Source organism: Aspergillus homomorphus (assembly GCF_003184865.1).
Source record: "Aspergillus homomorphus CBS 101889 unplaced genomic scaffold BO97scaffold_12, whole genome shotgun sequence".
NCBI lineage: Eukaryota > Fungi > Ascomycota > Eurotiomycetes > Eurotiales > Aspergillaceae > Aspergillus > Aspergillus homomorphus.
The window spans coordinates 42809-69434 of NW_020291898.1; the positions used below are offsets into that span (position 1 = coordinate 42809).

At 50.1% G+C, this 26626-nt stretch overlaps 8 protein-coding genes across 8 annotated transcripts; 4 read left to right on the forward strand and 4 right to left on the reverse strand.

Moving 5' to 3' along the window:
* The first annotated feature begins 1471 nt into the window (after positions 1-1471).
* Positions 1472-4431, forward strand: zfpA (putative C2H2 finger domain protein). Its single transcript, XM_025692619.1, has 3 exons — positions 1472-1768; positions 1874-2528; positions 2591-4431. Exons 2-3 carry the CDS (start codon positions 1967-1969, stop codon positions 4048-4050), a joined length of 2022 nt encoding a protein of 673 aa, XP_025552719.1. The 5' UTR covers positions 1472-1768; positions 1874-1966; the 3' UTR covers positions 4051-4431.
* Positions 4432-4844: 413 nt separating this feature from the next.
* BO97DRAFT_442235 (uncharacterized protein) lies at positions 4845-6328 on the reverse strand (the record flags this gene model as incomplete). Its single annotated transcript, XM_025698243.1, has 2 exons — positions 4845-5060; positions 5147-6328. 2 exons carry the CDS (start codon positions 6326-6328, stop codon positions 4845-4847), a joined length of 1398 nt encoding a protein of 465 aa, XP_025552720.1.
* Positions 6329-9912: 3584 nt separating this feature from the next.
* BO97DRAFT_388012 (uncharacterized protein) lies at positions 9913-13532 on the reverse strand. The gene is made up of 8 exons (XM_025693626.1): positions 13389-13532; positions 12180-13335; positions 12077-12109; positions 11661-11833; positions 11247-11599; positions 10911-11192; positions 10096-10849; positions 9913-10038 (listed from the first exon to the last, which is right to left on the reverse strand). The coding sequence occupies exons 1-8, from the start codon at positions 13462-13464 to the stop codon at positions 9950-9952; spliced, it is 2916 nt and encodes a 971-aa protein (XP_025552721.1). The 5' UTR covers positions 13465-13532; the 3' UTR covers positions 9913-9949.
* Positions 13533-13669: 137 nt separating this feature from the next.
* BO97DRAFT_404711 (putative small nuclear ribonucleoprotein SmG) lies at positions 13670-14600 on the forward strand. Its single transcript, XM_025695017.1, has 5 exons — positions 13670-13743; positions 13830-13901; positions 14026-14100; positions 14164-14196; positions 14255-14600. The coding sequence occupies exons 1-5, from the start codon at positions 13714-13716 to the stop codon at positions 14279-14281; spliced, it is 237 nt and encodes a 78-aa protein (XP_025552722.1). The 5' UTR covers positions 13670-13713; the 3' UTR covers positions 14282-14600.
* A 144-nt stretch (positions 14601-14744) lies between these two features.
* On the reverse strand, positions 14745-18717 carry BO97DRAFT_433474 (transcription initiation factor TFIID subunit TAF2; the record flags this gene model as incomplete). The annotated part of the gene is made up of 4 exons (XM_025697599.1): positions 14745-15074; positions 15131-15922; positions 15977-16345; positions 16396-18717. The coding sequence occupies 4 exons, from the start codon at positions 18715-18717 to the stop codon at positions 14745-14747; spliced, it is 3813 nt and encodes a 1270-aa protein (XP_025552723.1).
* Positions 18718-19212: 495 nt separating this feature from the next.
* BO97DRAFT_388021 (sn-1,2-diacylglycerol cholinephosphotransferase) lies at positions 19213-21403 on the forward strand. The gene is made up of 6 exons (XM_025693627.1): positions 19213-19507; positions 19589-19692; positions 19754-19879; positions 19934-19977; positions 20029-20106; positions 20159-21403. The coding sequence occupies exons 1-6, from the start codon at positions 19480-19482 to the stop codon at positions 21069-21071; spliced, it is 1293 nt and encodes a 430-aa protein (XP_025552724.1). The 5' UTR covers positions 19213-19479; the 3' UTR covers positions 21072-21403.
* Positions 21404-21807: 404 nt separating this feature from the next.
* BO97DRAFT_469579 (putative choline transporter Hnm1) lies at positions 21808-24360 on the forward strand (the record flags this gene model as incomplete). The annotated part of the gene is made up of 14 exons (XM_025699857.1): positions 21808-21907; positions 21992-22072; positions 22175-22225; positions 22301-22380; positions 22610-22727; positions 22799-22986; positions 23040-23063; positions 23122-23149; positions 23212-23424; positions 23503-23560; positions 23616-23750; positions 23807-23849; positions 23897-23990; positions 24078-24360. The coding sequence occupies 14 exons, from the start codon at positions 21808-21810 to the stop codon at positions 24245-24247; spliced, it is 1383 nt and encodes a 460-aa protein (XP_025552725.1). The 3' UTR covers positions 24248-24360.
* A 403-nt stretch (positions 24361-24763) lies between these two features.
* Positions 24764-26189, reverse strand: BO97DRAFT_404716 (uncharacterized protein). The gene is made up of 6 exons (XM_025695018.1): positions 25942-26189; positions 25392-25875; positions 25284-25309; positions 25130-25224; positions 25018-25075; positions 24764-24954 (listed from the first exon to the last, which is right to left on the reverse strand). Exons 2-6 carry the CDS (start codon positions 25824-25826, stop codon positions 24882-24884), a joined length of 687 nt encoding a protein of 228 aa, XP_025552726.1. The 5' UTR covers positions 25827-25875; positions 25942-26189; the 3' UTR covers positions 24764-24881.
* Positions 26190-26626: the final 437 nt, after the last annotated feature.

Consider the following 26626-nt stretch of genomic DNA (forward strand, 5'->3'; position numbering starts at 1 on the left):
GCCAAGCTCTTGTGAAGGGATGGGTACTATCTGTGCCGCTACGGACTTACCGACAATAAGTTGCGGATACGAATGGTCGAACCCGCACGAAGTCCGGCGACCCCGTGTGTGTCTGCAAAATGGGTCTCACCGACTCGACTCCCAACGATTATTGTTTCTCTTGATATGGTGACGGTCGAAAATGCCCCGATAACGTCTAGAAACCTTTTCGACCCCCAATCTGGAACCAGGAATGGGTAACCATGGTTGAAACGATAGACAAATAAGATCTCCAATTAAGCATAAAAAATGGAATGCATTGGTGATGAAAAATGACCACTACCAAGCCGAATTGTCTTGGGGTCCAATTCTCAAATAAGTTGAGGGAAGTTTTTGGATGAGTCGAATTGTCTCGAGAAGTAGTGGTGGGTCTACTTTTGCTACGGGCTTTCAGTCTCTCTCTCTCTCTCTCTCTCTCTCTCTGTTTCCTCTTCCGACTTGTGATCAATTTTGTGTTACAACCCCGGAAAATTCTCCCTAACCCGCTTACGAATCTCGTCGGATCCCCGATTATCAATCGAGAATCCCCGACCATATCCACCATCTGGTAGTCGACCTCGTTCGGCCAGGGAAGCAATGATCTACACACAAACAAGTACTCAAGTACACAAACAAGTACTCGTACTTGAGTACTTGTACGCAAATTGAGTTGATGTCAAGCACGGGTCATGTCAGCGACGATAGAAAGTTGGGGTGAGGGGAAAACCCAAATCAATAAAATCGAGAAAATCGCGAATCACAAATGACATCTTCCCAGTCCCAGTCTAGAGGATCGCTAATTGTAGCAAAAAAAAAAAAAAAATAGAAAAGAAAAGAAAATGGAAAAGGAAAAACAAAAAAGAAAGGAAAAACAAAGAAAAATCGACAATAAACCCGATCAGTGTTCTAGGCAGGCTGTGCAGGAGAACTCAAGTCTCAGCGTCACAGACTCACAGCAATGCAGGCTTAGCGGTAAAGCTGGCGTAACGAGGAAAGAGCAGTGAATTGCAGTGCCAAAAATACCAGGCTCGGTTCACTGGCTGCCCTGCCCCTGCTTCTTTTGCTTGCCTGGAGATCCCCACTCACCCTTCTTTTGATTTACCCCTGTTAGGGTGTAAGTAAGTACCTAAGTCAGTTAGTTAAGTTAGGTAGTAAGTTAGTTAGTTATACACGGTTCGGGTTTCTTCCTCTCCTCCCATCATTCATCATCATCATCATAATCATCATCGGCGGCGGCGGTATCATCCACACATCCACCCCTCCACCCATCATCCACTCACCCACACCCAACCCACACCCACCCCAGTCACTTTCGATGCGCGCTAAGAGATGACTCCCTGGTCCAATCTTGTATACTATGGATGGTCGTGGCTTTTTAGCGTTGTTCCTTAGTTCGTGCGCAGTAGTTGGTCAATCCTAGTTCTTTTCCCTTTCCACCCGCGCCCCCCCCGGTCTTATCCACACTGAGTGCAAATAGTAGCAACTCGGCTTCTCGTAGGGCCAGCAATCACATAACATTTAACAATGCTTTTACTCCCTCTCTTCCTCCTCAACTTTCTTTTCTAGTCTATATCACTGTTTTTTTTTTCTTTTTCTCTCCTACCCCTCCTTCACGGTTTATCTTCGGCCTTCTCCCTCTTTGACTCTCAACCTATTGACCTCGGCTCGGTATAGATCTTCGTCCATCATCAACCAACAACAACAACCCTCTGCGCGCATCGCATCCAAGGGAGAAGCACTATAGGAAATCGTAAGTTCCTCCGCGCGGCCCGTTCCCATAACGTACCCTGAAACTCAATCGCAATTCCAATGGAAGAGGCCTCAACAGAACCTAAACTGACTTGTCAACTTGCAGGTATTGTCCGCTCTGTCTCACTCAACCCTAGCTGTCGCATACACGATACCCACACATAAACTCCTGCACATTCCTTGTACGGCGTGCCTGGACATGCAGAACCAAAGAGAAAATATCGATTTTGTCCTTTGTCCGGCTCAATTCACCGACAACAAGAAGATGCTAGCGGTCGATTCTTCCAAACAACGTCAAACCTACATCCCACATTTCACAATGGAGACCACCTTGGTCGATGCGTTCGGCTTCCCGGTGGATAGCATGTGTGATTATGCACAGACACATGATCCTTCCACCTCATTACAGCCAGCCTACTATGATCCATCTTCCATGTACTCGGGCGCTTTCGCTCCTCTGCCAAAGACCGCAAATTTCCCTTCCATGCCCGTCACGCCTCCTTCGCTCCCTATCGCAGCTGACCACTTTATCCCCGGCCTCTGCACCGCTTCCGGACCTTCAATCGCGAGCGCCTCATCCTCAGCCATAGGATCGCCTCACTCAGGAACAGCCCATCTTATTCAAGAGGAATGGATTCACACCACCAACGGCTTGGGACTCGCCGATGCTGTCATGGGTGGCATCTTCCCCCGCGAGTACTTTGGTGGCGCAACGGACGCGGATGGTCTCTATCAGAAGAAGTGGATCGAGAGTTGTGTCGGTTAGTACTCTCTCCTCCGAAAACAGGTTGACTCTAGTGCTAACTATGGAATTGCCGGACAGATCCTTCGGTAATCCAGCCGAATCCTCAGCAATGCCACCTTTCACCACCCACCATCTCTTTCCCCGAGCCGTCCGATTACATTCTACAGGAGGGCTTCTTTCCCCAATCTCCCAATCCATCCCACTACCAGCTCGAGGAGAGCTACCCTACGACGCAGCCATTCCCACAACAGCGGGCTGAGTTCTCGACTGCTTCTCCGTTTCCCACCACTCCTCGTTCCTTGCCTGTCGCCGCCTCCCAGCGAAGGTCATCCGTGGCCTCAGTGCGATCTCGCCTGTCTCAGCCAAGTCCGGCCTCGAGCATCCACGAGTCAGATGATGAGACCAAGGAGAAGGGCAGATGCCCTCATCCAGATTGCGGACGAGTGTTCAAGGACCTCAAAGCTCACATGCTTACTCACCAGTCCGAGCGGCCCGAAAAATGTCCCATCGCGACTTGCGAGTACCACATCAAGGGGTTTGCCCGCAAGTACGACAAGAACCGGCACACTCTTACCCACTACAAGGGAACGATGGTGTGCGGGTTCTGTCCTGGATCCGGGTCGCCCGCCGAAAAAAGCTTCAACCGGGCGGACGTCTTCAAGCGCCATCTGACTTCAGTGCACGGTGTTGAGCAAACACCCCCGAACTGCCGCAAGCGAACTCCTGTGGCTTCAACCACCAAGGATGCGCCCAGTCATGGTGCCGAGCCCACCGGCAAATGTTCAACGTGTTCCATCACCTTCAGCAACGCACAGGATTTCTACGAGCATTTGGACGATTGTGTGCTTCGTGTGGTACAACAAGAAGAGCCTAGCGAAGCCATCAATCAGAAGCGGCTTGCGGAAGTGGAAGCCGACGAGGAGGTGAAGAAGACGATGGAGAAACACATGCTGCTCGACACGGCTGGTACCGTTGATCGATACAGTGACGAGAATGACGACGATGACGATGACTTTTACGAGAGCCCCAATCAGCGACTGGCCAAGAACTTTCTCCGAGTGCCCCGAGGTAATCCAGCTGCCGGCGCTCGCGCGATCCTAGGCAGCGGGAACGCCGTCACCAAGTCCTCCGCCAACAAAATGCGTGCCACTGCGATCAAGCGGCGAAACAACCGTGACCGGTATCCGCAGTCTTGGGGCTGCCCAAGCAGCAGCATCAAAACCAAGAAGCGCGTTCTCTGCGTCTTCGATGGTCAGCGTCGGTTGTGGAAGGATGAGATGATGCTCGACAACGATTTCGAAGTCCGCCTCAAGCTCCCCGGTGGCGCAGGAGATGGCACGACCCGGGAGGCCTACGTGACCGACCTGGACGTCGAAACCCTGAAGCGTGCTGAGGGTGTGTTGAATGCCAACGATGAAGAGCGCGGGCCATGGCTCAACGGGCCATCCACGCATCTGATCGGTCGGCCAGCCGTCCTTCTGCCCGACGTTGCTCATCCGCATGAGGGAGAGCTTGACCTCGACGAGTTGATGTCCTAAAAAATCCAAAATTAGGGTGCTTTGATCTCTCTGCCTTGGATTCTGCCTCTGCATAGTTGTCTCGTTTTGTCTTCCGGTTTTGCGTACCTTGTTCTTTGGAAAGCGACCTGATATTCCTGTGTGACTGCCTTGAAAATCCTGACTGATACCATCATGTCCTTGTTACTTGAGCCCATTTTCTTTATATACCTACTGTTTCTGTTTATATCATACTGTATTATATCATATCCCAATTGGTTGAATACCACCCCGGCTGGGCCGAGGGTGTATTGGGAGCCATGAAGTAAAGAAATTGGCATCCTCAACATTGCCATCTCATGAATCCCGCTGCATCCATTCTTATAGAATAATTGTGTCCATATGTGGCAGTTGGTACTCGAGCAGACAATTGATTGAACCACTATCATCACAAGTCTCTGGTCATAGTCAACTATCACGTGCACCATCAAGCTTCATCCATCTCTCGGCTTCTTCTTCTTCTTCCTCACTCACTTTATATACAGATCGCTTCATCAAACAAACTGACACCTCTTCAATGCAATTGGAGACACCCACCCACTTCAAACCCTAGGACCATAATCTAGGATAAACAGATCCCCTCTTGTCTAGACACTGACACGCCTGTTCAAACTCCTCTTTAGATTTGTATTCCACGAGAAAGACAAGAAAGAGATCCTCCGCTCAGTGACTGTGGGAAAGAGCAATCAATGGTAGTTTAGGTGGAAGGAACCACCTCCCGCTCGAAACTGGCTCTCATTTTTTCTTCTTTCTTTCGGCCAAGAAAACCAACTACCTCAAGAGATCACACTATGCACCTCACACCATTTCTTCTTGCACGTGGCGTTCCCAAACAGATACGAGCCTCCGTTATCGTATATATAGCGAGCAACGTTCTTCCATGACACTTTGGGCGGTAGGATGGTACTTCGAGATCGATAATCACAGAGGTAAGGACACGCCTGCCTGCCGCCGTATGCCAAACACGACACGGCTTCACAAAGAAGTTCGATCTGCACCAAAAAAGAAACGAAAGGATATGTTAGCCCGATGACTCAAAACTTTTGCGATGGCAAAGGGGCAGCACAGGAGGGCTTACATCTTTTTCGAGCCACTGCGGCTTCCTCACACGCGAGCCTTTGGGCTTGGTCAGAGTACGATATCTGCCCCGTAGCGTCGATTCAGCCTCCTTGAACTTGCAAGCTTCCTTTATGGCCTTGTAAGACCAGCCTCGTTGCTTGTATTGAATAAGGAGATCGTTCTTCAGCTCGGAAGCGCCAGTGGGTTTTTTGAGTGCTTCTACATCAACAGTGGTCGTTGTATCGATGGGCAGCAGCGGCGGGAGCGGAGGGACGAAGGTAAGAGTGTCTCTGTATTGAGAATATGTGGAGACTGACTGAAAATCGGTTGGCCCCTGACTCGATATCTGTCTGCCTTGGCCCAAGACTAACTGGGGAAAGCCGAACTTCCCTGTATATACTCCAGCTAACGAGTCCGGAGTATCAGACAGCCTGACAGGGCTGGACTGAAAGCTGTCGTCGGAGTGATCCGACATGGAAATCAGCTGGTCGAAGGCGCTACCCAAGTCACCATTACATGAAAAGCTTGTACTGGACAGACATGGTGCGGCGAATGCACCTACACTGCGGTTGACATCCATGCAGTGTGCCGCACATGTAGCTGGGGCTTCGGGTATGGGCCAAGTAATGGGGCTGCTGGCATCGCTTGTGCTCTCTGCACCTTGGAAGCCACTGTCGAATGTTGTAGCAGAGTTATGATCTGGTGACCATTCGACTTTCGAAAGCGAGACTTCAGTGATACTGTTGTTCGTCGGCTCAGGGTCCTGAAGCAAGGCTCCACCGCAATGGCAGCTCCACAATTTCTCACTGGGTTGGTCACAATGTGCGACGAGATTGTCTCTCGGGGTATCTTCCGAGTCCAAATACGCAATAGCGATGGGATCATCGTCTGCGCACGTCGCTGGGGGGAAGGTCACAATTGTCCCGGGTGGTGCTTCTATGGTATGAATAGGCTGCCTGGGTTGACTGCAGTTTGTTCGCAAGGGGTCCCGTTTGGCAAGTGGCAGTGCGTATGAGCAAAAGTCCTCCGCTAAAATTGGAAGGCCGTGTATAATATAGGATGGATCTTCATCCTTTCTCGAATCTGATGCAGAAGGGTAGGACGACCAGTATGAGACGTCTTTCTCTTTGATTGAGTCCGAGATGATCATGAAGGTGTTTGTCATCTCGATATCTTCCGAAGAACGCGGGTCGATCTCCATTGGATGCCGCAGTTCCTGATTACTGGGCTGGCCAGGTAACAATAATAAGCTCAATCCGCCGAGTATATGTCGAAGCACAGGAATGAGTCCAACTCACCCACGGTAAAGTTGACCGGGCCTTAACGATAAACGGAGATGTTTACCAAGATATCTGATTCCAGGCTATATTTATCGTCAAGCAAGACAGGCGGCGTATTTTAAGATGCCACACACCGTTCTCGCGTTCAGTTCACCGCTCAAGCCTTTTGCTATTCGTATAGTCTTCTGGAATTGTGGCATTGAAATTTGATACCGAATAATGCGCGTTGTCGAACGTATCAGGACACCTGCAGGGAACGATGCGGTCACTCAGCACAACGAATTCTGGATGGAAAGGTTTCACTTTTGGAATTGCGGTCAACTTACTCAGAACATAGATCAGACGATTGGTCTGTTGCACTCCGAGGCGATATTTTGTTTCAATGCCTTGACCTTCAATGAGTCCCAATTGAAAGCCTAGCCCCTGCTGTGTTTCGCTCCGAAAGAAACAAAAATGCACGAAGAAGAGGACAGTGATGTGAGTGATAATGGATATGACAAGGAACAGGCCACTACCGAATGTACTCAGTCAGCAGTGCTATCGCCGTTTTCCTGCCTGGCAGTATGATTGTCTTGGTCGCTTTCCGCCACTTGGTCCAACAACCAACGATGTCTCAGTCACCGTCAACGCTCTTTGTGGCAAGCAATTTTGCTCCAGCACAACCAACGCAATAGGATTGTCACAATATACAATGATTTCAGCGAAAGACAATGTCTCTTGTGGCAGAGATGATATCGGGTCGTCCGAAACGCGAACGCTGGCACATGAAGAAAAAAGATAGTAGGTTCAGAGCAGACTCAAGATCAGTGCTTAAGCTCGTCGAGAGAAGACAACAACGATTTGCCCCTTAAGTTATCTTCTAGATTCCAAATCCCTGGCATCTTCGTGATTCTGCGATATGGAAAATGAAATATTTCCATACTTCCGGAACCACCTTTCTTGCCCCATACAGCACGCTATTGTGGCCCCCTTCCACACCCCGGGACCTAGACATTGAAGGCCGAAGCATCCCTCCATCTAGGTGAACGCAAAGGGTGTAAACAGCACCAGTAAAGGCTTAACCTCGACGACAAGGCTCCAATCCCAGCCTTTCACTATACTGGATTTCCACAAGGAAAGATCAGCCGTGGTCTTCGTCTGGAAGGATCCGTAAGCCAAATGGGAGCTCATCTCGTGGCGTCAGCGACAATGATCAAGACTGACAAGGGTCTTCGTCGATTGGTCAGATTATGATCAGGATTTTCCGTCTGTCAAGAAGTTTTTCTGGATCACAGACCGAGTCTTGACCGACGTTAAGCTGAACTTGATTCATCATTGGGTGTGGTTGTTTTGGCTGTGCTAGACTTCAGTCGGATACGTACATATAGGGCTTTGTCCTCTTCCCTTACCTCATCCACCCGACGTTTGATCGGAGAATTCATCAGAATTCCCCGGTAGATCAGCAAGCATACCCTTTCTCCCTTGGCCGAGCTCCCTTTTTCTTTTTTCCTTTTCTTCATCACTTTGCTTTTTCCTTGCTGTGAGTGGGCCTGAGAAAAGCCTTCGCATCCCTCTTGCTTCCCCGGGCACTCCCCGGCTTTTTCCACTCTACAAGTGACTACGAACGTTCCTGCATCTGCAGGTCACTTCCGATCTTGATCTTCTACCCATGTTATTTACAGGGAGCCGGGGAAAGCACGACCACCCCCGGAAACTAAGAGACAGAGCTCGAAAGACTGAGATCCCTTTTCTCACGTATGCATCCCGCGATCCGAACAACAACCAGGATATATCCTCATCTCTTCCAACCCACCTTCAAACGTCCCTGCTTCCCGGTCCAATCAGAAAAAGCCTAGAGTGACACAGTCAGAGCTTACAACCCGGTGGGTAAACACTGACTGGCACATGTACAATACCCTTCGATCCGCTTGGCTCGTGCCAGTCGACAGTCGCAGAGAAAAAGAAAGGAGGAGAGAAGACAGATACGTACGAAAAGACTAGACCGGGCCAGATGAGATGATGGCGATCTATCGGTCTACAGTCCTTCACATCCCCCCGCCCTTCTCCCCCACCGCACAAAGGCACGATCTGACTGTTGGTCTGTCTGTGGCTTGATCTAGCTTGACCTGCTTTCCCCTGCGCGTGGCCCTATTCAGTATGCCTGCTACCCTTCCTCCCGCTCTACATATCCGTCATTCTTGCTGCTGGCGGCTGTCGGTAGGCGTTCCACCTTCCTTTCCCCAGCCCTTCCCCCAAAATACCCCTTCATCCATCCCCAACCCATCGCCCAATATAGTGTCCTACCAGGCATAGGGCTTGCTTCAACTCCACTATCCCCCGTCTCCGTTCGATTCTAGCCCTGACCCTGGCCACTTTGCCCCCGCGACCCCCTACCCCTGTCCGGGATCTTCCCATGGTACTGACCCATCTACCTATCCATCATGTTCATCTATCCATAACCCAACCGGACCATCCTCGGAAGCCAAGCAGGACAAACCTAGTAAGAATGCGAGGCAATTTCTGACCCAACGACCAACGGGAACTGGGAAATAAGGATCTTGGTAGTTTTAGGAGAAGGATGGCGGGGTGGGTAGGAGGGGAGAGGGTGGGAGGTTGGGTACCAATTGTCACACTGCCAGGGTATCCGTACATAGGTACGTAGAGTGCTGGCTACGGCTACCGGGTTCATCGTCTTTTTGAAATGTCTCTCCCTCTCTCTCCTCTCTCTAGAAGAAGAAGATAAGGTGATGAGATGATCCAGTGATTAGTATTAGTCCCTTCAAGCCTTTTGCAGTCCTTTCTTTTCCACCTTCCCCCTCCCCAGTGCCCATTATCCGTACCCCGGTCTCGTGCAAACATAACCTTCCATTACATCCAGCCTGAGAAAAACTCTCTCTCTCTCTCTCTCTGTGTGTGTGTGTGTGTGTGTGTGTGTGCTTTGCCCTTCCAATCATCCAATCCACGAGATTCGGGCGGGAATTTCTAATGAAGACAGACAAATGCGGGTCTGGAGCAAAATAGAAAAATGGAAACAAACGACACTTGGAGGGAGCATGGAACCGCTTGTTCTTTTTTGGTTTCATGTCTGTTCCCGTGGCTGCGGACCCGGTTTGCCAACAGACCAACCATGCTAGGCCTCGCCAGCATTGCGACAGTGGCGTCTTGGTTCAACTTGTTCGTCTTGTTCTTTGATCGTTGGAGACAAGGTCACTGCGACTTGGGGGCGTGGCCTAGATGAATGATCCATCACGCGTAAGATGCTACGCGGCCACGGTCTACTCCGCAAAACCCACCCCCTACTTGGTGTGTTCTACCCGTGGTCTTTGTCCAAAATGGAGGAATCCCCAATTTACAGTCCGTCGTCTCCTACGCATGTGGAAAGTTCTACATTGATGGTCGGCAGTGACGATGAGTAGAAATGTATTCTTGCAAACTCAAGTGGCGACAGTGTGGGATAAACCGAATTGGTCACTCTTGCCCCTAGAGATAATATAGAGAAGATTCCGTCCAAGTGGGCCGAGCGAGCACCGGAGGCGCTCTGATAGGACCACCGTTCGGAATGCCTACCAAAGAACTTCGCCTAACTGCTTCCCTTTCTTTTTAGGCTTGATGCGCTCACCATGACGGTCCAAAAATCGGTCAGCCAGAAGTACTGTAACGCGACTTAGTAAACCAGCTTGATAACAGTATAGCGATGGCCAAGACTTACCTGAGAGTAAAATAAGCGTAAAGGCGTAGAGAATAGCCGGAGACGTCATGAATGAATATACGAGCGGGAAGTGTCGAGAGAAGCTGATCAGGGCAGCTAAGAGTATTCCAAAACACACACGAACTGCCGCGCTAATGGCGGCACAGATACCGCGAGCATGCCGACGCGTTAGCAACACGAACGTGGCGAACAAGAACATTGCGAGAGCGGCAACGACAAAATAATAGACATAGACAAAGCTTAGGAGTTCCATGTACATCCGTAGTAAGCGATCACTGGTCATCGACCCAATGTCTGCTTTCTTGGAAGGCATGATACCCATGCTGGAGAACAAAGCCGCTGTGACATTTCCGACCAGATTGCTGAGAAGGTCACTAGTGACGGGAAAATCTTCTGGCGCATCCGACGGGCATAGTGGTTGATGTGGAAGATCATCCAAAATTTGAGAGATTGAGATCTGTTCATTGATCGCACCCCGGCTATAGTTGATCTCCATATCGGCAATGGTTGTCCGCAGCAGGTGGATGGCATCTTCCGTCATGGGTCTTGGCTCTTCACAGGTCCACAAAATAGTTTCAGTCAGGTACTTGAGCTTCAGAGTGATGTCCAAAGTCAAAGCAAGGATCTGGGAGCCCTCGAGCAGAAGAATGAGAACGACATGGAATGGGAAATGGAGCTGGGCCCAGATCTGCTGAGAGAGCTTCCCCATGGTACGCCGCGGAGAAAGATCGAAGTACGCTTGCCACAGAAAATACTAATCCAAAGAGGTTAGCATGTCTTGAACTAGACAAGGAAGCAGGTGGCTAGACCCATACCACACTAGTTGTGACGCCGAGAATATGAGCAAACGACCACTTAGTCCATCCGCCCGGCCCGACTGTCTTGTTGACAATTCTGGTGATCGCGATGACGCCTTCACCAATGATGATCAAAGTCAGTAGCCCCATCCTGACGTTCAGATGTGTGTCTTGAAGACCGATCCCAGATTTGACAGACGACGTTCCCATAACTACCCACATCTCAAGGGCGAACATGATGAACCAAATCGTCCAGGCATAGGTACTACCCACGCCATGGCTGCGGAAAGCGAAGTACATCTATTGGCGGGTCAGATTGCCAGCACAGCTGTAGTTTGTTACATGGAAACTCACCCACAAGTATATAAACCCTGTAATGAATAGTGTCGTAGCAATGAAATAGACCCTTTTGGCTGCAGATCTCATGCGTTTGCCCAAAAAGACGGCGTTGACAGTGTATTGTATCGAGAGTAAAAGCCGACTCACACCGAGGATCAGACTTAAAGATTGAAAAGCCCAGATGTTTTCTTCTCGCACTCTGGTAGTAAATCGAGTCCCTGCCGACGCAAACTCCACCATCACGGCCAATTGAATCGCCTTGCAGATTCGCTCAAATATAGAGTCACGAGCAAATCGAATATCAAATAATGTCACTTGGAGCCAGGTGAACCAGACGACCCCGAGAAAGCCAACATATGCCCCAAGTGCTGCCATAAGATGTCAGACTGAGATCAGCATGATTGCACTGATGAAAAGCCCGGGTCCCACCTTCTACGTTATTGATTTCATGCGTGGCTGTGAAAGTCGAGAGATTGGCAACGAAGAAGAGGTCAAAGAATAGTTCAATTGGGGTGGCATCGGAGTGGCGATAGAGATGAGGAGGATCTCCATCTTTTTCATCAATAGGCGATTCGATAAAGGGAATCACGCTCCGCTGGCATCTGAGTTTTGCTGGTCAGTCAAAGCACAATCGCGCTGTAAATGAATTGGCCTACTGCGTAGGTTCTTCCTCCTCAACGCCCTCGGCTTTACGCAATGGTTGACGAAACCACGAGAGAAAGAGTGACGGAGTCATGTTTGAGTGGTTTAGCAAGATAATAGACGATCTCTTGCGGGTATCACAGGAAGATAAACATGCGGTTGTGATGTGATGGCCATTTGAAACACTCAAACACTGGCTTGACGATAGGACAGATAGAGACAAGGGCGCTGCCCGCCTGTCACGGCAGGAGCCAAGGGCATTGTCCATGCATAGAGAACTAATCAAGGTAGTTACACCTTCAGGACTCCTGTTCCGAGGCACTTGCCGAAGGTGCTATTGATGCGCCAAGACCTTCCAGACCGCGAGAGTTCGCAAAGTCGTCAGCTGCTGATTGATTGCCTTCGACACCCGACGATGCCTCAGCCTCCTGCTTGAGCTTCTCGTAAGTATCTCCAGCCTCTTTGATTAAGACCTGGATTTCCACCTCTCGGACGGCTATGTCCGCCTTTTCCTTTCGCAGTTCTTCCATGCGATCGACCATTTGTGCCTTAGACTTTTCCAGGACGGCGAGGTTCATACGTAGCCGCTCAAGGGATTGAGCGAGACGCGGAAGTGAGGTGACTTTTGGTGGCGTTTTGGGCCGATCAACACCGTCTCGATGGCTGTTTCCCATGGCAGCTCGTGTTTGCTTTGCTTCGTAGGCCGCCTTTTCTTCCACGTCCGAATCATCTTCTTCGGAGAGTGCTTCGGCGTCATCAATGAGCTCGCGTATCTCCTCGCGCTGCCGTCTCTGTTGTTCGCGCTCTGCTTTCCTTCCAAGAGATATGCGGCCATCTTCTACGAACTCGTCGAATCCTTCCGCGAAATCCTCGTCGTCGCGAACCAATCTTGTATCTTGAGGCTCCTCCCGTCGACCCTGTAGTTCCCAGTCGTCATCGTCGCCATCAACTTCAAGGGAGATGAAGTCCTTTTCCGTTTTCGAGAGACCCCCGTGTTCCTTCGCCAGACGTGCTCTCCGAGCTTTCTTCTCCCTGATCTCGGCTTCACTAGGAATAGCAGCCGGCGCCGATACATTCATAACTTCCCCAAACTTCACGGCCACGTCGATTGTCTTTTCCTTCTCCTCCTCGGTACTTGTCGCTTTCGGGGTTGATGGTGTGGACTCGCGCAGTTCCTTCAAATATTCCTGATTGTAGCTCGGCCTATCCTGCTCGGGTCCCACCCTCAGGGAAGGAGGGTTACCGGCACCGGAAGGAGTCAATGACCTCTGAAAGGCGCTCTTTTCCAAGACCCGTCTACCGAGACCGTGTCGCTTCGGCATCACTACCTCGCTTTCATTGTCGCCATTGCCGCTATCGTCCGTCATCGACGTCTCACCCGGTCCGAAAGAGAGCCGTAATTTCGACTTTTGTTTCGCTTTCAAATTCGTCGGACGCTTGACAATAGGTCCGGAGTCTAAAGCTAGTCAGATCTCGTGTAGTTTCAAGGCGCTATCTCAAGAGCTCAGCACGAACCTTGCTCCCCGCCGTCGCTGTCTTCATCCCCTCCGATTTTGCGGGGTTTCCGGCGATTGGCAATCCTTGAACTCATTTTCAAAAGACCGTGCGAGTAATAGGAAGCTCTTTCTTTCTAGAATAGCGAAATAGCTTCAAAAAACAAAAGGCAGTTTGATATCTGCCGGATGGTACTGTCTGACCTCCGCGCCATCTTCTTTGGAGCTTCCCGGGAACAACCTTTCTCCGGGCCAGCTTATCCCTCCTTCCGCCGGCCTGTACGTCAAAAGTCCGCAACGCGACCAGATCTCCGGCCGTACATAATAACCAAATAAAATCAGCCAAAATGCCTCAAGCTCAGCCAGAATTGAAGAAGGTATCTATCATATGCTCTTTTTTAACCTGCTGCTCCAACTCGGGAAAGAAGGTTCGCTGACCTGCCTACGTCTCTTTTCTATTTAGTACATGGAGAAGCGGGTATATTGCCAACTGAATGGCAACCGCAAAGTCATTGGTATCCTGCGCGGCTACGATGTGCGTATCTAAATCCGGTTTCAATTGGCTGGACATCTCGAAAGTGCAGGGCCTCGTCTCTGGCTCGGCTGGAATGCAGCTCTTCCGGTATGGGGATTATGTCACTGACGCACGTGAATGGCAGGTGTTCATGAACATTGTGCTTGATGAGGCTTTCGAGGAGAAGCAGGGTGGAGAGAAGGTTGCCATTGGCATGGTGGTACGTTGGTGATGTTGTGGCTTCTGACCAAATCAAATCAAAGAAGCTGATGAGAATGTCTAGGTCATCCGCGGTAACTCCGTTGTTATGCTTGAGGTTGGTCTTCCGGTTCCTGTCACCGTCGTCGCATTGACTAACTTACTGTGTCACTCAGGCTCTGGAGCGTATAAGCGACAAATGAGAGACTAAAGGCGCGCGGAAACTGAATGTCTTTTTATACCTTCATCGTGGGATTGTTTTGATGCAATAAGGAGTTCACGGATTGGTTGCTCACATGGCATGATCGAAGGCATTTTCATGTATTTGACTCTCTGGCTACGAGAAATTCACGGTCTTAATGAAAAAAGTAGGGCTTGGAATCTCGTGAGGGTAAATTTGCTGAAGAAATGATCCTTGACAGCCAGACTGATCATCATTTTACAAAGCCTGGACCCCAATCCAACAGATAGGCGCCTCAACTAGATGTCGTTTAAGAATGATCCAGAATAGAGGGAAGGCTCTTCTAGAGTACAGAATATGTCAAAATGAAAGCAATGATCCATGCACTCCCGCCGCGCCATGCGTCTCCTGACCTGACCCCTTTCCGAAGTCCCAATAAGTCAACGAATTAGGCAAATAATGGTATCGAGTGCGATTGAGGAAGACTATTTCGGCTTCTGGCCGAACTTCAGTTTTAATTTGAAACCACCACCACTGGGAGTGGAGGGAGTTGAGGGAGCAGTTGTTGTCCTCTGTGGCGGCGCCTGGAGCGCAGGGGAAGGCAGGTTGGGAATGTGCAACCTAGGCGTCGTTTGCGAGCTCGGTCTCGGGCTGAAAGGAGTCACACCGGGACCCTGCTTAGGGTTCTTGAATGTGATGCGAGGTGCGGGCGGCACCATTGCCTGATCCTCGCGCTTGCGCTTTGCGGCTGTGGTGTCTTTGGATGGAGCAAGCGTCGTCCGGATTTTGTTTGACCGGAAGAAATGTAAACGACCCTGTGCGGTATTAGCAGGTAGTTCTGGGCCGCTGAACACTGTACAGTGTAACTCACTCTTCCAAGATGCTTCACAGCCCAATAGTGAGGATACTTCAGAGCGACCATGCGGGACGTCACAGCATCATATAAGACTCGACAAAGATCTGTAAACTCTGAGAGCTCAAGCACGCCAATGTATGGAGAATTGCATGCAGCCCAGAGGGATTCTTTCAAAACTTGATCGCCCGATATCTCATTCTTCAGAGCCCCCAACGCTCCGGTAACGGTCTGTCTTCGCGCAAGATCCGCTTGACGGACTTCAGTCGAGGATTCCTGCTCAATGATCAGATTATCGGCGTTCGTCGGCTGATCTTGGTTCTGGTCACGGCCGAAGGCGACAGGAGCCAGGGCTTTACCAAATAAGCCGTGGAGTCGCCGTCTCACCAAGGCGGAAGAATCGCTTGACATGGTGAATATGAACCACCGCAGCAGTTCAGGGTTCCGGAATAGATCGAGCTCAACAAGACATTCGAACGCATCGAGACGAAGAAGGTCGTAAGTTCCAGCTCGCGTATACGGCAAAAACTGCATCACGTCGAGATTCAAAATGTCTGCTTGCATTAGTTGCATCTGGCAACGTAATGCGGCGCGGGAATAGATGTTCTGGAAAGAGCTAGACCATTCATCCATCCTTCTATACCTATCGATCTCCGCAATGGCGTCTTTCTCCAATTGATCCTCTGCTTGGGTTTCGAGCACACGCTCCATATCAAAATCGTCGATATCATCCATGCGAGACTCGACCTTTCCTAGCATTGCATGGCAGAGCGATTCCATCAACGTCGCTACGTAAAAGTTGTCCGAATACTGTAATATCATGAGCATAGTCACATGATAGGCAGTAAAAGGGATTAAACCCACCTCATTATTGGAGTTGTCATTGAACTTCAACTTGTCATACAGGAAGCGTTTCACCCTCATTGGCGTCTTGCCACTGTTGTCGCGGACTTTCGATATGGCTTCTGGGATGATTAGTTGAAGGACGTATGCGGCTCTATCGGAGAAGTCATTTGAACGAGTCATCGGAGACCCCGGAAGGCAGAAAAGCTCTTGAAAAGCTCTTTCGAGATGAAACAACCCTAGCCAGTTGATCTCTTCTTTGGCATGCTTGACCAAGGCTTGAGCGGCAGCCACGCGGATGCCGTAGAAGTATCTCCGGTCCATAAGGGTTCGGACAAAGATGGACGAAATCAGCGGATGCTCTCGCTGAACCGCCATATATTGCAGTGACTGATCGAAGGGTTAGCATATGAATAATGACAAGTACGGGACGAGCTGACCTCCAATTGAGCAATGACATCTCGATCCTGCTGGAGTTGTGAGAGATACATGTACCCTGGCATTGCCAGTGATAACTTGCAAACCCATTCAAAGTCTGCGTCCATGCGAATCCACTCGTAAGATTCCTGTCCCATTCTCTCTTCGTCTTCTTTACTCCAATCAGCGAGCCTCCATTCCTGGATCTCTTCTTCGCTTTGAAGTACGTCGCCCAGACAATAAAGCAAAACATCCTCCTGTGTCTCGACACCGGGGTCACCACCCGATGCCGCAGCTGCACGCTCCTTCTGCCTCTTGTTCCTCTTTAGCCGCTTGTACTTCGTGTTATAGGGAATGTCGAACTTAGTGACGCCTTCTTTGATCTCAACAATATGTTCGTAAGGGGTACCATCAGCTTCGTGAATCCTAATAGTCATAGAACCAGTAAACACAGGCTGGACAACGCCCGCATACACGTTGCGTATCTCCTCCTTGACATCACGCATAAACGCATTTTTGTCCAAATCACGTGTACTTGAAGGGTCTGCTTGGACTTGTCTTATCATCATCTCAACAACGAGCTTCTTCTTATTGAAGCGCTGCGTGGCTTGGAATCGGGGACACCCAGCGCCGTATACCCACTGCTGGAAAAACGCATCAAGTTTCGCGTGACCGAGCCGTTCACAAGTCTTCTGGAAAAGTGAGCTGGTGACAGCTCCATTCGGTATGTCGCCCATTCGGGAGTTCAAGAACAATCGAGATATGATGCGGGACATTGTTGCCTTTCCGCTAGCCTTCGTGAGCCGTCGGTCTAGGATGAACAAAACCAGGGGAGCTTTGAGCGCGATGAATTCAATCTCAGAAGGGTCTATTTGCAGGATGTTTCCCATGTCATGGATTGAGGGCCGCTCGTAGTCAAGGTCACAGACTTTGTCAGACATCTGTTTCAGCCGGAAGCGGTATTCGTTGTTGCCACAAAGCTTCCGCATGAAAGTATCCGTGATGTACCAAGAGACGCCAACGGTAACCCAGGTATCTGCAGGTTCCTTTGGAACGATGTTGACGCCAATCCACTGGGATGCAAGAGCATGAACCAAAGTACGAGTCGAATCATACATCGGGTCAATGACTTCTTCAGGAAACAGAAGGTGGCTGCTGCAAATGGACAGACAGGCTGTTGGCAGCGTGCCTTCAGGCAAATCATCTACGAAGCAGATCTTGTAGCTTGAAAATGGATAGGAGCCGTATGAGAGTGAGAAGAAGTCTATAGCCTTGGCCATAGGGAAACATGTATTGCGTACCTCGTCCGCCCTGCCGGGAAGACAGAACGCGTGCAGAGGAATCGCATTTTGACCGAGCTGTTCATCCTGATCACTTTCGCGAAAATCGGCAAGGTTGACATACTCGAATGGGCCAATCGCAAACCCAACCTGCTGGGCCGAAAGAGGGGAGTAACAAGCGAACGAGACCGTTTTCTTACTCGGGTCCTTCGGGTCAACGATCTCGTCTGTTAGCTCGCCAGAACAGACAACAGCCACATCCAATGCCTCGTCATCCGAGGCAATGTATCGGTCATGCCCGGTGGCATTTGGTCGGTTGGAATTGGTCACACTCGATTGATCTCGAAATTTGCGATCAAACATATCGCCTAGCGTGCATGGGCATTTGATCGATATTTCCCAAGGACAACGTGATGCAGGGTCATCCACACACGGGAAAAGAGAACATCCAACTCCGTATCCAAGAGAGTTTGTTGTGTAGGCGTGGGGGTAACGTCTGTCGCCGTTTTCTACCCCGACGAACTGTAACCCGTCTCGTATATTGTCGGTGACAAATTCAATGTACATCGTCAATGCCGTGAATTGAGGAAGTGAGGTCTCCGTTGCCTTAGAGCTCAAAGGCCCTTCTGCCTCATCCGCTGCTCCTGTTGCACGTAGTGTCATCTGGTCCTGGGCTTCAGTGGAGGTGGGGTCAAGTTCTTCAATCCGAACGCTTTTTGGGACCGACACGAGCAACTCGGGCTCTGGCGGCGTCTTGAGTAGTCCATCTATCTTGGCTGAAAGACGCTGGTGATAGTGAGGACCATATAGTTGCAGATTCTCATATTGATCCACATATTTGACAGTCGGTACTTTCCCACTAACATTCAGACGCCTCAACTCGCCTTGTCGGAAGTTCAGTCGTATAACGCGAAGATCCTTGTGATGCGGGTGGATGGTAATCGTGGTTTTGCCCTTTAGACTCTTGGTCGCGAAGTCGATTTCAAGATCAACCTTCTGATGCGCGACAGTGAAGCCCAGGTCCGGCCTAGAAGCCCCGACTGGGGGCTCGACGACGCCTGGCATGGCGCAGGGTATACTCAGTCGTGCACTGCGCCGCGAGCGCCACACTGACCATCCACCGTCATGTCCAGGCTCAAAGAGCGACGAAACCGATATGTGATATCACTTTATCTTCACGTCAGACGGACTGCGGAGTGGAAGTCGGCGGCACGGTCGAAGAAAAGGTAGGCGGCTGGATAGGTAGGACGAGCTTCTAACGGCGGGGAATCAACACGAACAAGGCGGAGCGAGGCGAGCTCGACTTGGGTAGTACCTTTTTCGTCGCGGTATCAGGAGCGAAAATTCACTCTCCAGCAGCAGGACCCGGCAAGGGTGTCGAGAAGAAACAACACTGCAACAAAGAAACTGAGTTCACCTCAATTACTCTCCATGTCGCGTTTCCAGCGTCGAAAGCCTGCGGAGCACGGAAGTAGACACGTGATTCCGTTCCCGTTTCCCGTTCCTCTCTTCCTCTCCCGGCCCTTGGTTTCTTGGTCCCGGATCATCCAACGCTTGGCTCTCCTTTTTCTTTTGTCCGACTTTTGTTCTTTCCACCCAAGCAGATTTGAGACAGGACTTTCTGCTCGCCGTCTTCACTGCCCTTGGCTGCTTTTCAAGCGTTCGGCACTACTTTACTAGAAGCAGGGTTCAGTGGTATACTGAGGATCCTTGATCGTTATCAAAAACAATCCCCTCCATCTCAATTGCATTCCGCGCAATGCGCCATATTTGCCTACTCTAATTCATTTCCCGAAACATTCTTCGTCATACATATAACAACCCAGGATGAGCGTAATCTTCAGAAAGATCCAAGGTTTGTCCACACAATTCCGCCTCAGTATTGTCCTCAGCACCGCGCTTGTATAGAGCTAATTGGCCTTGCGCACCTTCGTAGCGATCCAAGACTCGCTCTCCGATGACATCTTGATGCCCCTCAAGAGCTACAAATACCAGAGCGTCGACAAATCTTACATCTCGAATTATATACTAAGACACTACGTACGATTGCCCTTCAAGCTTGTCGTCGCCCACTTGTCTGACCCCGGCGCCGTCGAATTAGTGGAATGCATTTGTTGAGATTTTACCACTCTGGTTGGCCCCAAACATGGTCACCCTACTGGGTTTCCTGTTCATTGTTGGCAATGTGATGCTTATAGAGATCTATATGCCAGATCTTGTGGGCCCGGTAAGACCGCCATCTCATTAAATGCACTCAAAGGCTGAACAGTTTGACATCAAGGGTCCCTCTTGGTTATATTACAGCTTCGCTTTTGGCATGTGGATGTGAGTTCGCAGCCTTACTATCGATTTCCATGATGTGACTGACGGTCCCAGGTACTCAACTCTGGATAATGTAGATGGGAAACAAGCGCGCAGGACTGGAACTTCTAGTGGTTTGGGAGAGCTCTTTGAGTAAACACCCCTGTCTATGATTTGAAAGGGCGGGGGGGCTAATCTTCGACAGCCATGGTATCGATTCGCTCAACTGCACCCTGGCTAGTCTGCTTGAGACGGCAGCGATGGGTTACGGTTCGTCCCAACTAGGTGCCTACACAGCTCTGGTTCCGTGCCTCGCAATGTATTTCTCGACTTGGGAAACGTACCATACGCACACGCTTTACCTCGGTTATTTTAACGGTCCCACCGAGGGTCTTCTTATCGCAATTGCGATCATGGTCGCGTCAGGTATCTACGGTCCTCAGATCTGGTCCCGACCGATTGTTGAGTTCCTGAATTACCCACAAATCTTTGGCAACAACTCCATGAAGGATCTTTGGATCCCGATTCTCCTTGGATCGTTTTTCCTTGGTCACCTTCCTGGTTGTGTGCTCAATGTTGTGGCTGCGCGCCGGAAACAAGGCCTGCCGATTACCCCCATCTTCAAGGAATGGGTGCCCATGATTGTTTTCACTGGCTGTAATCTTGCCTGGCTTTTCTCCCCATATTCGACTCTCTTAGCCCAGAACCGACTGGTTCTGTACTGCTGGACCATCTCTTTTGTCTTTGGGCGCATGACGACAAAAATTATCCTTGCTCATTTGCTGAGACAGCCATTCCCTTATTGGACGGTGCTGCAGACACCACTTATTGGAGGCGCTGTCCTGGCTAATCTGCCACGTGTGGGCCTTCCAATGGTGAGCGCGTCTTTCGAGCTTCTCTACTTGCGTCTCTACCTTCTGTTCGCGTTTGTCGTGTACATGCACTGGGCATTCCTTGTGATCAACCGAATCACCACTTTCTTGGGGATCAACTGCTTGACCATTCGCCGGGACAAGTCAGTCGCCAGAGAACAAGCCTATCGCGAGTTCGGAGAGGGCACACTTGCCCCTCTCAATCCTAGCACCGACCCCAGCAAAGGCGGCTACAAGAGCCATTAATGGTATTTACCCGGTGAATTGAAGAGCTTCAACTGTCAATACGTGTCCTCTCAGTACGTATATTCATGTGGCCCTTCTTTTTCCCTTCCATAAACCGATGTCGGGACAAAACGGAAAAGCGGTCTCCGGTCGAACTTCCTTGCGACGGATCAAGCGACTCGTTGGTCCAACCACTTCGGTGACGTTTGAGTTGTCCAGGCTCGATGATTTTCATGTTCTCTTTTCCCTTATGTCTGACATACCGATTGATGAACTTATGACTGCAGTAAATGGGACACGTGGACGAGCAGGGGCTAGTGATGGACAAGTGTCAGTATATATAGATCATAGACAGTATAATAGTAATGATTCGCAAAAGGCCTTACTCCTCTTCTCTGGTTTCGAATTCGCATTCGTTCAAAGCCCTGTAGAGACGCACCTCTCGGGAAAGAGTAGCTCCAGGTTGTCTAAGAGAGCGAGAGAGGGTCAAGTTCCTCGGTTAGTTTTTGATGCAACGATGGTCCCATCTACCTGCTAGTCAGACCTAGACTCGGGCAGTCATACCCAACTCCCTACTTTACCAACATGACCGGTGACACCGATAACACCCCATGTTTCTGATGAGGATGATAAGGCAATCTGATGGCTGGATCTAGTTTCTAGGACCCAGCGCATCCCTTGCACAAAACCCCTCTCCCCAATTCTAATCCTGAGGCTATCCTTCTCCGTTCTTAAGTGCTCATTTTTAGGTTATAAGATGGGCGATACCAAGGCGCCCTCCGCGCCTGCAATGGCGCAACCTTACGGCGATTATGGATCTGTCCAGGATGCAGACGAACTGCGTCTGGCGCAAATGGGTACGTTTGAGCATGAAAACAAACCCCTCCTCCCGGCGTTGGCCTATTGGAAGAATCACCTTTTTGACTTTCCGTTTGCTACAGGGCACAAACAGGAGCTCAAACGCCATTTCTCCTCTTGGAGTCTCATCGGCTTGGCCGCCAATTGTACCATTTCCTGGGCTGGTGAGTCGCAGACGAATCTACAATTGCGGCCCTCTCAGATGCGGTTTTTGGCCTGGAGTGGACGTTGGGCTGATACTCCATCTCTCAATTTTTTTCTGCTAGGGCTTGGACTAGGTTTGATTACCTCCATCAACGCCGGTGGACCTGGCGCACGTATGCGGCCCCCGCCCCTTCCCATGGCAACGTGGGGGATAAGATAGCCTGGACGGACAGTTGATTTGGTTATAGTGATCCGCGGGTTTATCCTGGTCTTCATCCTGCAGTGCTTCTTGGCCACCTCACTGGCAGAAGTTGTCTCGGCGTATCCGGTGTGAGGTGGGATGTACCACTGGATCGCACCGATTGCTCCCAAGCGCCATAGCGATGTGTTGAGTTTCGCGACTGGCTGGAGCACCGTTTTTGGATGTATGCAACCCTGGTGCATGGTGCAAGTAAACACCCGGCTGTCGATTTGCTGATTCTTCCAGGAATCTTCACCACCGTGTCGACGAACCTGGTCTACGCGTCAACTTCATGGCCCTCATTGCCTGATAAAAGACCGACTTCGTGCTACAGCCGTGGATGACATTCGTTACGTCCCAGGGCTTCAACCTGGTAACGTGCGCCATTGTCATGTTTGGGAATAGGTGGATTCCGGCAATCAACAAATTCTCTTGTAAGTGGATTTTTGGGTCGATTCCATTAACTCAATCCCGCGGATTGACATTTCCTGACCGTTCTTGATAGTATGCTATCTCCAATTGGCTTGGCTTGTCATCCTCGTTACCGTCGCTGCTGCTGCTCCAAAACACAACGATGCCGAGTTCGTCTTCGAAACGTGGATCAATGAGACTGGCTGGACAAACAATGTTATTTGTTTCATCACCGGCCTGGTAAATCCATTATATTCCTTGGGTGGGTTGGATGGGATCACGGTATGAGCTAGTCCCTAGTATCCCTGAAGCCTTTGACTAACCCTGATATGCAGCACATCACAGAGGAAATGCCGAACGTATGTTTTCCAAACAAGAATGTGCGTAAGGGCAACTGATAAGGAGACGATGATCCAGCCTGAACGGGATGCGCCGCTGGCCCTTGGTAGGTCGTCTCCGTCCCGAGCACCCGTGTGGTAATTCTCACTCACAGATGGCCTGAACCAGCGTGCACTCTTAGCATAGCATTTGTGACAGGGTCGTCTTATCTCCTTGCTTTGATGTTTTCGGTCCAAGACTATACTAGTCTTGCGGACTCGCCAACTGGCCTTCCCCTGGCGGAGATTTTTCGCCTGGCGACCCAGAGTCGGGGAAGGGCTTTCGCCCTCGTTTTCCTCTTGTGGGTTGCGGTTGGCCCGTGTGTGATTGGCTCACAACTGAGTATGTTTTCTGAGATCCTGGAAACACAGGCCCTTCATATCCCATGTATCCATTTTTATGTTGCAATTTCAATCACAGGCACTGGGAGGATGCTCTGGGCCTTCGCCCGAGATGGCGGTCTTCCATCTTCAGGATTGTGAGTTCTTTGGGTTGATGCAAAACTGACCTGGCGAGTACTAACAGCCCAGCAGCTGTTCGAAAGTCAATCCTCGATATGCAGTTCCGGTTAAAGCCCAGCTCTGTGTGGGCATCATCATTGCTCTCTTAGGATGCATCTACCTAGGCTCTAGCACTGCCTTCAATTTAATGATGAATTCGGCAATTATGTAATTTCCCGTCATGCAAACTTCTCCGGGTTCCGGATTAATCTGACGTATGGCAGGACGATTAACAACCTAGCTTACCTTATGCCCATTTTGACCAATGTCCTGCTTCGTCGGCAAACCATGCACCACGGCCCCTTCGCCTTGAGCTTTGCCATGGGATGGCCGTGAATATCGTGACGGTTGCCTGGTTTATTTTTGCCATTTTGTTCTTCTCATTTCCTTACGAAATGCCCGTGACCGGTAAGTTACTGGATTGTTTCCTAAGAAGTTTATCGCTCCAGTGCCTTCAGAATACAGAATCCCTTGATTGACAACTGTCTGCATTAGTTTCGAACATGAACTATACATGTGTATGTGTTGGGGGTTTCTTGTCTCTCGAGCTGTTGTGGTGGCTCGTTGCTGGCAAGAAGTTTTCGAAGCACATGCAAAAGGTGGAGAGGCATGATGGAGAAACAGCGCACACATCAGTGGTAATTTCCGCGGGCGAGAAAAGCTAGCCACGCTAGCCACAAGGAAGTATGAATACAACCGAGGGCGGGGCCGAAGGATCACCCTGCTTTGTTATGATGTTATGATATGCAGTGACTATGTGCAAGCAAATATATTTGGGACGAATTTCGATCGCGGTGAAAAGATCCATTGTTTGAAGAGGATGTATCCGTTAGTACTTAAACGTTGCACGAACTCCGGAGCTGTTAATACCCTCTCAAAAAAGAAACTCGTCTAACCACTGGTACGGCTTTTTCGAATCCGAGCTGGCATCATATGGGCGAAATTCCGCAGGGCTCTCTATCAAATTGTGGGCCAAGACCGAATGTGAAGGACCCACGTATGTCAGATCACACACAATGAGTTTATCACAGTGCATCGCCCACACAGTTTGTGGCATGGTTTTATGTCCAGGATTAGGGGCAAAATCCCCAATCGCAATTGTTGTTAGATTTCCTCGTTGAGTTTGACCGGGTCAGCGGACGGTAACGAATGCAAGATATACATGCAAGAAGCTATCTGTTCCATAATTCCGAGTACGTGAAACCCAAAAACAAAAAGGTATATTCATACTCGTTGACGTCGTGATTGTAATAGAGATGGCTGTTGAAGGTATAGAGGTAGACCAGAAGGTAGATTTGATTAGCACGCCCTCCCAAAAAGAAACTCTTTGACAATCGGAGAACTGGAAAATTCGGGGTTCAGCAGAACACAGCTTTGGACCAGAATGTTAGTTTTTGCATCCGCAGACCGTATTTCCAACCATGGCGCAACTCACTTCAAAAAGTACTCTAACCCAACGCGACGTGATTCGAGAAACTTCGGTCGGAACTTGACTAAAGAAGGAGTCAGCTAATCTACCTTCTCTATGCAGTTCGATCAACACATACAGATGACACTCTTTGGAGGCAAGGGAGGTAGGGCGTTTTTGGCGTGCGGAAACGACATTATGAGGCGTTGTCGCAGGTCATCGAACTCAGAATACCTGAGCAAAACAGTAAGCATGAGGTGAATGGTGGTGTGAGCGACGGTGCTGAGAATTACCTCAAGCGAACTGTTATAGGGCCGCCCTAAAGAGACTATTAGCACTTGGCCGAAGTCGCTTAGAGCCATAATGGCAGCAGAGATCTCTTCCGGCCTGCCCTAACTCACATCAAGAGTTTGTACTCTGCAGTTCCATACTACATACGACCCGATGCCGGTTTTCCCTTGAACAACAACATAATCCTCAACCGAGACGCTCTTCGCCCACAGCCCACGGCTGGTCTCGCACTCCGGATCTTCCGTGTGATCTTCAAGTGTAATGGCAGGGCCTTGGTCGAGAGATGTCTGCGATATTCTGGAGGCAGTTCTGTGATGAGTCCAATATGGAGGGACTATTCCGGATATAGGACGCTCCTTGTCTGAAGCAGCCTGAGCGTGAGAGATGATGGCACTGTCCCCGTTTATGGGTACAATTGGCGGAGTTGAATTTGTGATGAGGGTGTTGTCGCCTGTACTGGAGGATGTAGCCGACGGTTCGGAGGACGAAGCTGGGTGTGGATGCGGCGATGGCACGAGGCCAGTAACCTCATTCGCTGGCTCCATCCATCTAATTATCAATCGGTAAATCTGACGGAGACGATCCTGGCTGCCACTAAGAATAGGTCGGATCAGTCACGATGGAAGCTTAAGGAAGAAGTGACCAGTAGCGGAGATTGACCGGAGGTACGGGGCATGTCCACCAAGACTAAGTAGAATCGTTCACAAAGCTTTCCTGTCTGGTCTTGTTTCACTAGAGACAAAGAGAGAAAAGGAATGGGGGGGTCTGTGTTCATCCGTCATACAGTATACAGCAAGATGCATGACAGAACCATTGATGACCGATCAGATCAAGCCACGTCCAAACGTTGTCCGGTAGTGTAGTGGCATGGCATGAACGGGGCAGAAGTGCGGGGGGGATTGATTCACAATGATCCTGATAAGATAGAAATTGATTCTAACAGCAAGATATACATACCTGGCAAGATATATGCGCTCCCAATAGACTATTTTCTAAGTCAGCACCGCTGTAATAAGAGTCTTTTTGTTTGACGGCCGGTATCTGGACATGATTGAGACGCGGGACTCACTCGGGACGATCATCCTCGGCAGTCTCCGACCACTGGCCAGTGGCCAGCTTCCCAGCTCCAAGTCACGGGACTCGGTGAGTCGGTAGTAGTCGCCCGCCCCGGCTCAGGACGGCCGTACCCAGAAAAAGGCAGGCAAGTCATGTGAGAATAACAAACAAAGGTTACTTATCTCAGTGTCAGATTGCATGGTCCCATTCGCAATCAACCTCCTTTGTTCTATCTACTGGATGACTTTGCTGTGCCTTCGCTATCAGACCGCTGTCCCCACTCCGGACT